At 45.0% G+C, this 10,889-nt stretch overlaps 2 protein-coding genes across 4 annotated transcripts in view; one reads left to right on the top strand and one right to left on the bottom strand.

The window, feature by feature from the left end:
* Window positions 1–2,752, top strand: part of LOC144106661 (serine/threonine-protein kinase Sgk2-like) — a 23,852-nt gene extending 21,100 nt beyond the window's left edge. For all 3 annotated transcript variants that reach the window (XM_077639499.1, XM_077639498.1, XM_077639500.1), the window contains one exon: window positions 366–2,752. In XM_077639499.1, coding sequence (XP_077495625.1) covers window positions 366–469 — 104 coding nt within the window. In that variant the 3' untranslated portion in view covers window positions 470–2,752. The remainder of the gene's footprint in view (window positions 1–365) is intronic.
* On the bottom strand, window positions 2,740–10,835 carry Rae1 (ribonucleic acid export 1). Its single transcript, XM_077639502.1, has 9 exons — window positions 10,241–10,835; window positions 10,034–10,126; window positions 9,786–9,872; window positions 9,614–9,700; window positions 7,497–7,568; window positions 6,067–6,174; window positions 5,098–5,274; window positions 3,708–3,902; window positions 2,740–2,907 (listed from the first exon to the last, which is right to left on the bottom strand). The coding sequence occupies exons 1-9, from the start codon at window positions 10,436–10,438 to the stop codon at window positions 2,821–2,823; spliced, it is 1,104 nt and encodes a 367-aa protein (XP_077495628.1). The 5' UTR covers window positions 10,439–10,835; the 3' UTR covers window positions 2,740–2,820.
* Window positions 10,836–10,889: the final 54 nt, after the last annotated feature.

The following is a 10,889-nucleotide window of genomic DNA, read 5'->3' on the forward strand; positions in this document are numbered from 1 at the left end:
CATGATCTTGTGACCTTTTCTGGTCGCCGCAGACAGTGGAGTTTCCACTCCTATATAGTCTTCCTCCGTGTCCTAACTTAAGCATTGCACACACAGCTGCGAATTAACGTGCAGAGCGTGTATTTGCTAACCTGTGCTGTTCTTATTATGTGCATCATTTGTACACAGGCTACACTCGAACTGGCTTGTAGAAATATTTTTTGTAATGAATAATGAATGAGAGTTTATTATGAATATAAACAGTGCACACGTCATAACGTGACTGCAGGCTCTGGTATTGTTTCTCGAATGAGATGAATGTGCGTTTTCCAGTGCATGCAGTATGTTTTAAAGAGACATGAATGCAGCAGCATTTCCTTTTACAGCTTCCGTCAGCAGGTCGCAGACGCTGAGCGCAAGTGTGCAGGACGCTGACACAGCGTTCATTGGATTCTCGTACGCACCTCCACTGGACATCAACGCCTGTTAAGAAGCGACTTAACTTCCCACATACTGCCGAGGACTTGCCTCCAACACCAAGATTCCTACTGTTGCTGCGTTTTACAGTGCCTTTTTGTATTTTTGTTTGCATGCGCGTTGATTGTGCATGCAAACACCCAAGGGCATGTTTTTACGCCGCGATAGCCTATTGTGCATGGCCCATGTTTGCACGACTGCCATAAGAGACTTCTGTTTTTGCAATACTTACAAAAGTCTTAGCTGAAGGCATCGTGAAACGTGCAATCGATGGCGTTGCGGGCATTGCCATTCGTTTGATGCAAAGCTGCAAACAGCCGCTACCACTGGCGTTTTCAGCAACTCAACAGTGTCGGTCTCACTGACACAAACTTATCTCGGTGCTTTTCACGACATTGCGACGGTGAAGCAGAGCCTGCTTATGAGCATATCCCTGCTTTCTCTGCTGTGTGAGCTTTTCTTTTTTTTTCACTTTTTTATTTTTCTTTTTACTGGTCGATGTGGCTGACCAATTTTTGTTCTGTGTGCCTTTTGTCACATTGATTTCCATGTTCACTTCATGTTCATTCCTGTCATACTCAAGGTTGCGATAGTTGCTCCTTTTTTTTTTTACGTAATTCGAAGTTGTGCACGCGACTGTTCACACCTGCGAAAGTGGAGAACAGCTTTTCATCTCTGAACTTTTTGCAATTGGAGAAACAGAGTACCGGTGGATTTGCGTATTGCCAACTTGTAGATATGTCAAATGCGTGGCCTTGTGTAACGACTTGGTAACAAGCAAAATGAAATGTTTTGCGTGTTCTTCTTAATTTTCATTGTTCATATGTGCCGTACTGTATTGCATCTGCTTGGATGTCGCATTTTATTCCAAATCTTGCGCATCAAAGTACTACATCAACAAAGTATTGAGTTTTTGTCTATGCACCAATATATCGAGGTGGCCAGGCCCGAGAGCAGGAATCTGGCATGTTGTGGAGTTTTTGGGAACACCACTTTTACTTTTCCAAGCTGTGATTACTGCATTAGTCAGTCTGCCTTAAAGGCCTGTACTGTAGGACCAACGAATTCCACTGAACAGACCAAAATTGTCTGGGACCAAAAGTTGTCTGCCCTGGTGACTCATCTTTGTAACTGGATTTCGTGGCCAGTGATCAATCTGTTGTAGAGCCTTGGCTAGTCTTCCACACAGCTGTTTTCAGTGCTCATGCGAAAATTTTTTAAACTTTAATTTTCTGCTTACAGTTAAAGCATTGTCTTACGTTGTGGTTCGTGCGGCTTGCCGCGACTGCTGCCAAAATGATGGCAAGCAGTTAGGGGCAAATATTTGTGCTCGAGTGTCCACAGGACTTCAAATGTGTATTTCGAATCGCATTAGAACGTTGTCACTGATGATACCGGGGTTGCAACCTTGTCCATCTGTAGTTGATAATCCAGAGGACATCAAGGGAATGGTCACACACTTTACTGTGATTTCGACTGCGATGATAAAATCATTATCTTGCATAGCAGCTGGAGTGGCAGATTTCACAGCCAAAAAAAAATACATATATATCATTTGGCTTCCTAAATTTGAATTAGTGCCACAAGCAAAGAGTCATTTTGTGCAGTATAAGATTTTCCTGGCAAGTTTGTTGCCGTTTCTTTTAGCACGTATTAAACCTGGGCGACTCGGCACTGATCCCGTTTTTTGGGCGGTAAACATTTTTGGCATTCGCTTGCAGCAGTGTTACGGAGTTGAGCCGAGTCTAATGACCGTTGCACGCTTAAAATGAAAATGACCTTCAATGTCCAAATTTCTTTTCAGGTTCTTTTTAATTTTTCTTGTGCTGGACCCTGACTATAATTTAAGGTTTTGCGGCTCTTTAGATTGGTCAGCATGATGGGCACTCTGCAGAGCTTGTGCCCCGAAGTGTAGGCCGCAGGCTTCGATTTCGGGGTGCATACAGCAGCTTACACAAAATACGGCTTTTTTGCAGCTTGCGTGCCTTGTAAACTTTTTGATGCTGGGTGTACATTACCATTACGTACATATATGCAGCATATCTCTGGGCCCCACGCTCGAGCACTGCTTCAAGCATTTGCCAAGCTGTGGTGTATGCGCAGTGCCTTACATTGTTGTGAAGTACCTAAGGAGTGCCATATTTGGTTGCGGTTTTATTGTTTTTTTCTTGCGTTGTGTGGAAAGAGACTTATGTACAGCTGTTTGATACCGTGTGAAACAGATATATGCTGGCAACTTGTTTTCTACATGTGTATTTGTTTTTACTCAATTAAAAGTGTGTATTTGGTCAACACATATGTGGAAGCATTTATTTTCACAAAACACATTGAGCGCTGCAGCACGGTGTGACAACAGAGGAGGCTTCATTTCTTGACTCTCGGCTTCAGCTCTTCAAAGCATGAATGCAGGAAGATGTAGTTCTTCTTCTGAGGGTTGTGGAACTCGTAACCCTGCGATAAGAAATCAATTAGCGGTTAGAGCGCGCGGGCATCTGCCAGCACCGATAATGGTGGGAGCAAGCTGCAGTGGAGCACAGCGGGCTTTCTTGCTCGCGCCGCTCCCACAGTCGAGAGACCCGAAAGTAAAAATGAAGTGTCACTAAAAAACGGTTTTAGTGGTCTGCAATGACCGCTAGCAGTAAATGTTTTTTTCTTTGCATTTGCTGTTCTGTACTCTGTTGGGTTAGTTATTCTTGCTGTGCAGGTCAGAGGACGTAGACATTTTATACAATTTTTGTAACCATCAATTTCACTAACGTATTTTGCTGTGCCATACTGTGTAGTAGTTTTTCGGCTAGCCAAAAGACCCCATCTTTAATGTGGTCTCGTTTCCTATGCCAATTTTCGTTTGGCATAGTTTGTTTTTTGTGCTTATTGTGAGTCGTATTTGCGATGCTTCATTGTGGACGAAAAGAGCTGTTTTCGACAGTTCTGCTGCTACTCCTTTGTTGTGCAGTTGTTTCCTATGTTTTGTTTTACACCTTTCATGTGTCGTGTTGCTGCACTACATTTGATAGCTATCAAAAACCATACTTCTATTTTCTATAGTCCTCTAGGGATTTGTCTTTCATACTGATTTTTACTTTCATCTGCCGTTGCCTGCTTAGATGTATTTTTATTTGTGATACCTGTAAGAGATATGATTCATATTCTAAGCTTATATTCTGACTTGCATATTGCTGCTACAAAATGGATGGTGCCTGTTACAAGACCTGCTCCAAAATATGCAGCATGCCAATCAATGAACTGACCTTAGACCAGTCGTAGCTGACTGCGTAGGCAAATATTTCGCCACGAGCATTGAAGCAGCAGCGAGTCACCGGTTGCTCCATCTGCTCGGACGTCTTCAGCTTGGTTCGGGCATCTTTGTCCCAGAAGCTGAACTTGCCGTCCGAGCCCACTGTTGCCAGTGTCATGTGGACGGGGTGAAATGCGATGTCATTGACCTGGAAACGAGCAGAAACATACGAGTTGGTATTGCCTCATGGTGGATCTTGTTTCGGAGCACTGGCGAAGACATTTTACTCTTGCTGTAATGCTACTAGTGTTACTCTTATCACAAAATAGAGGGAAATGGGAAAGGAGGATTGAGGCTGGCAATGTCTGCCTTTGGAGGAGGGAAGGTACAGGCGCGGCCAGAATAATATGGACCATAGGAACGGTTGCAGATCTGCGGAGAACTGCTTATGCGCGCTACCTAGCATGAGCATCGGGAACTATGCATTTCGGCACGAGCAGAGGTGCGCCAGGGCACGGACCCACTTTTTTGCCGCAGGCCTATCGGCATCACTGCTTAACGTATAGTCTGCATGCCTGCAGCAAAGGAAAAGCTGCGCGCTTCGTAGCGCAACACAGCTTGGCGCTCGGCGTGCGACATCGACGATAAACTCAGCCCGTTTTGAGGAAGGCATCACCTGGCGGAATTGCTCGGAACAGCTCAGCATCTTTCGAACAAAGATAACACCAGGGTTGAAGCGAAGAGTGGGGCTCGGTGACGGGTACTCTCGCTGCGCGCGGACGGCCAAGTGTTTCTTTGTCGTTGATAGGTGGCGCTTAGATGCAGTTTCTCCTTGATGTGTCGCCTGTCGCGTACTCATTATTCTGGCCGCGCCTGTACCTACTACTACTACTACTACTACTACTAAAACTGCTTGTAAAAAAATCAAGAAAAATAACTGAAAAAAAGAAACGGAAGGAAGAGGCAGAATCTTGGTTTTAAACTGAATAAATGTGTTACGCATTAAATTAATAATCAACAGAAAACACATTTAGATGCAAGCACAAAAAGAGACTTGGTAGAACTGTCCTAATAATGCCATGAAAAAACTGAGTGCAGAGCAAGGCACTTGAAGATGACAAAATGAGAACAGGCCTTCTCGCATGCATGTTCCTCTGGGGCTTGCTTTTCTGTGGCATCAATATTCCACTCCCCTGAATAGAAGAAATACCTCAATCCGTCATGCCAACAAAAGTAAGCGCTAAAACATTCTCGAATGCAGCGCATTTATTTGAAACAGCAATGAGGCTTGATGATAACTTGATGAAATGGAGACAGGACGGACCGTAGTGTCTGAACGCTCAAGCTCGGAGTAAAAAGCAAGGATGGAAATAAAATACAGTAGAAATATGTTGCATGCTTACTGCAAAAATCTCCTGGAATCCGTTTGTCGTGCCGTTGGCACGATGGCACTTGAACGTGAAGTTGTCCTTGGGGTTCTGTGGGTTCACATACTGGATGGCTACACGACCCTCGACACTGCCCAGGGCGAAGCCATTCGGCTGACCCTTTTTGTCCTGGAATATGGACACGCACCGGTGCTGCAAAGCAACAAGGGGGTGGGGGGGCGGGGCAAATGAGAAACATGACTTATCGAGGAACCAGGCAATTCAAAGCACAGCTGTTTCCACTGTACATCTATTAAAACCAGTCATTCTGATTAACAGCTACAACCAGGGTCACTTTACAGTTCTTTTACTGGTCTAACTTCACTGGTGGGCCCATCTCAGCATGTGGCGCACCACAATAACATGAAGCACTCTGCTCAAGCCGTATACTCATGTTTTTTGCCACTAAAGCGACCAATGTCCTCTGTGAGGAAACAAGTATATGAGGATGCATGTTTCGGGGAAGCCAACACACAGTAAAACAGACAGTTGAGATAATTGGTATTTCTGCAGTGCACTAGAGACAGAACACAAGCAGAAGGCAGCATGCAACACTGTGTCCGTCTGTCGCCTTCTGTACAGTAAAACATCATTAGTTCGAAACTTCATGAGAATGGAGAAAAAAAAACACGTCCAAATTACACGAATATCGAATTATCAAATGCCAGCCAATCGAAATTTTGAGATTTCTTTGAATTAACCGAAAATACGAATTATCACGAGTCTACTGTGGTTCGACGTCAACAGTCAGATGCTTTATTAGAGCTTCAAGTGTAGAAAACCTCAAGTCTAGCTGCAAAGTTGGCTTTTGTTCTGAAACATTACCAAACTTCCCCAGCGTTTTGTCCCCAACAGCACAATAAGACAAGGTCTGAGTAGTCTTCAGGTGATGCTCGCCCGTTTGCAATGTCGAGGGGAAGTGCACGTATGTGAAAATATGCACACCTGGTATTTGAGAGGCGACTCAATCTTCTTGTACTCTTGGGGCTGGCCCTCAAGCTGGTAGATGATGATATGCCTGGCTGCTGTGCTCACAACAGCCATGGGGTACACCTGCATTTGGGGAAAAAAAAAAAAAGGACTCCTGAATAAGAGGAAGTTGGGTACGAGTATATCAACAATTGTGACGCTTCAGAGTGCCAAACGCTATTAGACAGTTTTAGTATAGCGTTTGCGTTCTTTCCATACGCAACACGCAAAACTGCTGCGCACGCTAAATCCAAAGCGCGAACGACGCTTTTAGATGAGCGTTTGCGGACCGTTCCGCAAAAGGCGCTCAGTGGACAAACAACACGCAGGTTAAGTCACGTTTGGGTAAGTACCTAGCGTCACCGCACGTCGGGAAAAAAAACTCTGAGGCCAATTTGATCCAAACTAAGCCATGGCAAAGCGCGCGCTTCTTGCCATGTGCTATTTCTTTGGCGGATGTAAGGGTGGCTAGAACTTGCAGATGGTTCCTCCAGCTTCCACGCCATGCCCTCAAGCCATACAAAAATGACACAAACAGCCGTTGCCATGGCGACAGCGTAAACAGTCTATTGTTAGGCTTACAGGCTTGAAAATAGACTGCTATCTCAAAATTACCGACAACTTATCACATATAACATTGTGTCCGAGTGAGATCAGAAGCGGAAGAAGCGGAAGCGAATGCAACCATTTATAGCCAGTTGAGCGCCGAATAACGCAATGACGAGGTATTTTAGAACTGAAGCGGGCAAGCAGGGTGCCGCCATGTTGCCTCCGTAAGCCCCGCAAAGACGATACGCAATTTCCAGAAAATTGCGTGCGTACGCTAAACGCTAAGCTTCCTTTAGCATTCTGCGCATGCGCATTCTACATACGCTATTTTATTGCACACACAAAGGTTTTGTGCACGCTATACTAAAGCTGTCTATTCTCTACGAGACCCATCACTGCTCATTACCATTGCATACACATTTGTTCTTAGTCTGTTACAATAAAAAAAGCCGACCTTTCATTCAGAGGCAAATCTAGTGTTTGCCCTAGGAGCACTTTTTGTTTTCACCGGGCATACAGTTCCGATTTGAGGTACTACACATGCCTGCAACCGGCTGCGCACTACTGTACTATGCAAAGAACAGCATCAAGACAAAGTAGCGTCAGATATGGCCCATAGTTGAAGACCCCCAGTAGTACGTCGACTCATCATTTTTTTATGGCACTTTACCTCCAAGTTTTGACAACTCTTTTCTGCGTAGCAAAACTTAAGTTCAACCAAGCACTCGTAATAAGCTAGTTGATTTCGTGTGAACGAGTAGAAAGCGTCTATCTGTGCACGCTCACATTGAAGGCCCCAAAATTTCAGCCCGGACATCTCTGCAACCAGAGACTAACAGCAACCCCGCTGCACTTACAACATCAGCACAGTAGCAGCGCTCTGGAAGGTTGATGGTGAGCATTGGAGTTGGCGTCCTTGTGTCCCAAAACTGTAAAAGCAAGAAGCAGTGAAATGCTTATCATGTGCGCACATTTTTTTACTATTTACTTCCAGAAAACAAAACTGTGCTCTGTACTGTTCTCAAGTGTGCAACATGTGATGAATGACAGGTGTTCACAGCCAAGTCAAAATGTGCAAGACGAAAGGAAAGGGGAAGGACAGCTGAAGGGGCTCTTCATCATCTGCCTTCAGTAAATGTAGTGCAATTGACTTCTGATCATTCGATCCGACTGAGACATAACATCAATTCAACATGTCTGTGACTTGAACTAAAAGAGGCACTTCAGATTTGTGTTTTTAATCGTAGCAGCCAACGATGGCAACCTGCACTTGTGCTCAAAAAAGCCATCTTTTCCAGGAGTGAGTTTAACAGCATCCAGCATTTTTGAGTGCGAATGCACCCCTTGTTTCTTGAGCCACATGCGATTTACAGGTTGTTTCACACTTGTGAGGAACACAGGAGCGTGCGGCTGCACTTTTCGTAGTGCCACTGCATCCGACATGACTGCGCCTCAGAACAATACGGCACAGGCGCAGAGGGACTTGGAAGTGGTACTTCACGTTGTCTGCCATGTTCCCTCTAAGTGTGAAACAAGGTGTACAAATGCTCATTGAAGTTTTTGTAAGTGGAAGCCATGCTAACACTGCATAGAATAGACCACGACTAATGCTCGATTTTCAGACAGATTTTTTTTGCAAATCAATCCCACAGAAAACTTCTACTCATACAAGAGTGGTTCTTGGAATTCTAAAGATATTGCCTTGCGCTGTTACTTGTGTGACTGCATCGCACTGAATTACATCTTGGTCACCGTTTTTAGATAAGACCAGATGGCCCGAGAAATGAAAACAATTCACATTTATATCAAGGATGCATACATAGGTTACCCCTCAATGTTATTATCCAAAAAAGAGATGGCACTTTTCGAGTGCCTATCACTGCCCATAGTTAGTCATAAAGGGGCGATTAAGAGGTGTGCTTCTTCTCAGGCCTTTGCATGCTGCTGGCGTTTCCTATCGTTTCCTTCATTTCTTTCTGGACATGTGCACATGCCGGATGATTGGGCATTTTGGTTGTCGGTTTTTTGCCTTCTTGCTTTTTGGCATAACACCTTCATGTACAGTTTTGTGCGTTTTTATCGTGAAGACTTTCAAAAGTTTCCCCTCCTCAATCGCTGGCTCAGTTACGATGAAACTGCACACAGAGCTTGTGCATTACGGTAACTTTTGTATCGTAGCAAGTTTGACAACGTCACTTACTTAGCTGAGCCGTGCATGATGCGAAAACGTAATCGTCTACGCAGAGATCGGCAAACCAAAACCCGCAGACGACGTTTTTTCGCTGAATGGCGGCAGTGGTGCCATCTGTTTTCGGCAGTCGAAACCGTCACGACAAGGCCGCCGAGGCGAGCGTTGCAAGAAGCGCGGGCCCTTTGAATATGCCATTCCGGCCGTTTCGTCTGCTTTAAGTGAAGTGCTTACAACATTTTCGGCTAATTGAGCGGAAAAAAATATCAGAACAACTGATTTAACGACGCTTTACCTTTCAAAGAATATTGTTTGCAACGCTCGTCTCGGCGGCCTTGTCATGACGCTTTCCACTGCCGAAAACAGATGGCCCCACTGCCGCCCTTCAGCGAAAAAACGTCGTCTGCGGGTTTTGCTTCGCCGATCTCTACGTAGACGATTACGTTTTTGCATCATGCATGGCTCAACTCAGTCAGTCAAACTTGCTACGATACAAAAGTTACCATAATACGCAAGCTGTGTGTGCAGTTTCACAACAAATGAGCCAGCGGTTGAGGCGGGGAAATTTTTGAAGGTCTTCACGGTAAAAACGCACAATACTGTATAACTTCTTGTTTTAATCTGACAATGTTTAGCTGAAGTCAGCACTTCCCCTATCTGTTCCTTTCCTTCATCCATGTTCATCCACCATGCTACTTTCTATAATAAGCCTCCTTGTTCCATGTGTTCAGGTGCACCGATTACATGACTAAAGATGACCAACAAATCGAGCAGGCCTTTTCTCACCTTGAGCGTTTTGTCCCAGCTCCCAGTCATGATGCAGCTGTAATTTGGCGCCTTTACCCAGTGCACTGTCTTCACTGGTGCATCGTGCTGCAAAGGAGTTCGTACTTTGTTAATGAGCGATCTAGTTTTTCTGCTGGAGCGCAAAAGTTGTGCAGTGAAACTTGAAACAAACCTGAGCTATAGGCATTGCTTGATTGCTGTTGAGGTCCCACATCTTGACCGTTTTGTCACAGGAAGCCGAGAAAACTTTACTTCCATCCTGACAATGCAAATCATGCAGCATATTAATGCAAGCACCGATCCAAGCTCAACCATTTAGCACACGAATTATCCGATAATGCCCTAGTCAAACTTTCTGACAGTAGACACAAATCAACGCGAACGAGTGTGCAGCATCACCGGTAACGAATTAAACCTTACATCACTCCATGCAACGTCGAGAATGGGACCTTGGTGTGTCTGTTGCGCTTTCGGTATGGTCTGTCCTGTGCTCTGCACTTCCCAACACCTGATCTGTTGCGTAAAACGAAAAGAAAAACATACAAACATAAGGCAGGCGCGTGTCTCAACGGTTCTCGGTTGACGCGATCAAGAAAGCCGCGTCAAAAATGGTCGAGTTGCACTTACCTGGTTGTCCCAGCTTCCAGCGACAAGAAAGTTTTGTTGAAGAGATGCCGGACTGAAAGCCAGGCTGCTGATGGAGTCGTCTGGAGGAGAAACGACTTCGAAGTCTTTCATCGGATTGTGCGTGCCGGTGGCTGTAGTTCCTGAAAACATGCCCACTCCGCTGCCAAAGTTTACCGAGGAGCCTGTTGACCCAAACATGTCCGGCAGGACTGGGGGACTTTGGCCTTATATTAAGGTATTACGACGTGGAAGTTAGTTATCACCTCGTGTCCTGACTTCAGTGCTTAACCGCGCATAGATATTGTTCTGACAACTAATTCATTGATCGCTTCAACAAACAGCGCTAGAACACTCCATGTTGTCGGAAAACACTTGATGTCCGTAACCGTGCGGCTGAACGAACTAACGAAAAAAAGAAGCATTGTCGAAAAATAAATGTATTTCTCGAGCAAGAAGGCGTTACCTTGTGCGAACTACAAAGTACAAATATTACTGAAAGTTTGTGCAACATAACAAATATACCGTTTTGCTAGTTTTGGGCAACGGCGGCGACTGGCAGCCGCGCCGGCAGCGCCCTCTGCAGACGTCCATTCGGCAGCTGGCGGGAAATGTTTTCGCGGCAAAATTGGCGAAGTGGGTAGTTTCATCT

Source organism: Amblyomma americanum, chromosome 10 (genome assembly GCF_052857255.1).
Source record: "Amblyomma americanum isolate KBUSLIRL-KWMA chromosome 10, ASM5285725v1, whole genome shotgun sequence".
NCBI classification, from domain to species: domain Eukaryota; kingdom Metazoa; phylum Arthropoda; class Arachnida; order Ixodida; family Ixodidae; genus Amblyomma; species Amblyomma americanum.

Bases quoted from the DNA above. Each gene is read 5' to 3' on its own strand.
- Rae1 (XM_077639502.1), bottom strand. From the start codon at position 10,438: ATGTTTGGGTCAACAGGCTCCTCGGTAAACTTTGGCAGCGGAGTGGGC. The intron at 9,873-10,033 runs GTAAGGTTTAAT...TTGCATTGTCAG, and splicing joins TCGACGTTGCATGGAGTGAT to GATGGAAGTAAAGTTTTCTC. The intron at 3,903-5,097 runs GTAAGCATGCAA...GCTCGTTTCCAG, and splicing joins GATTCCAGGAGATTTTTGCA to GTCAATGACATCGCATTTCA.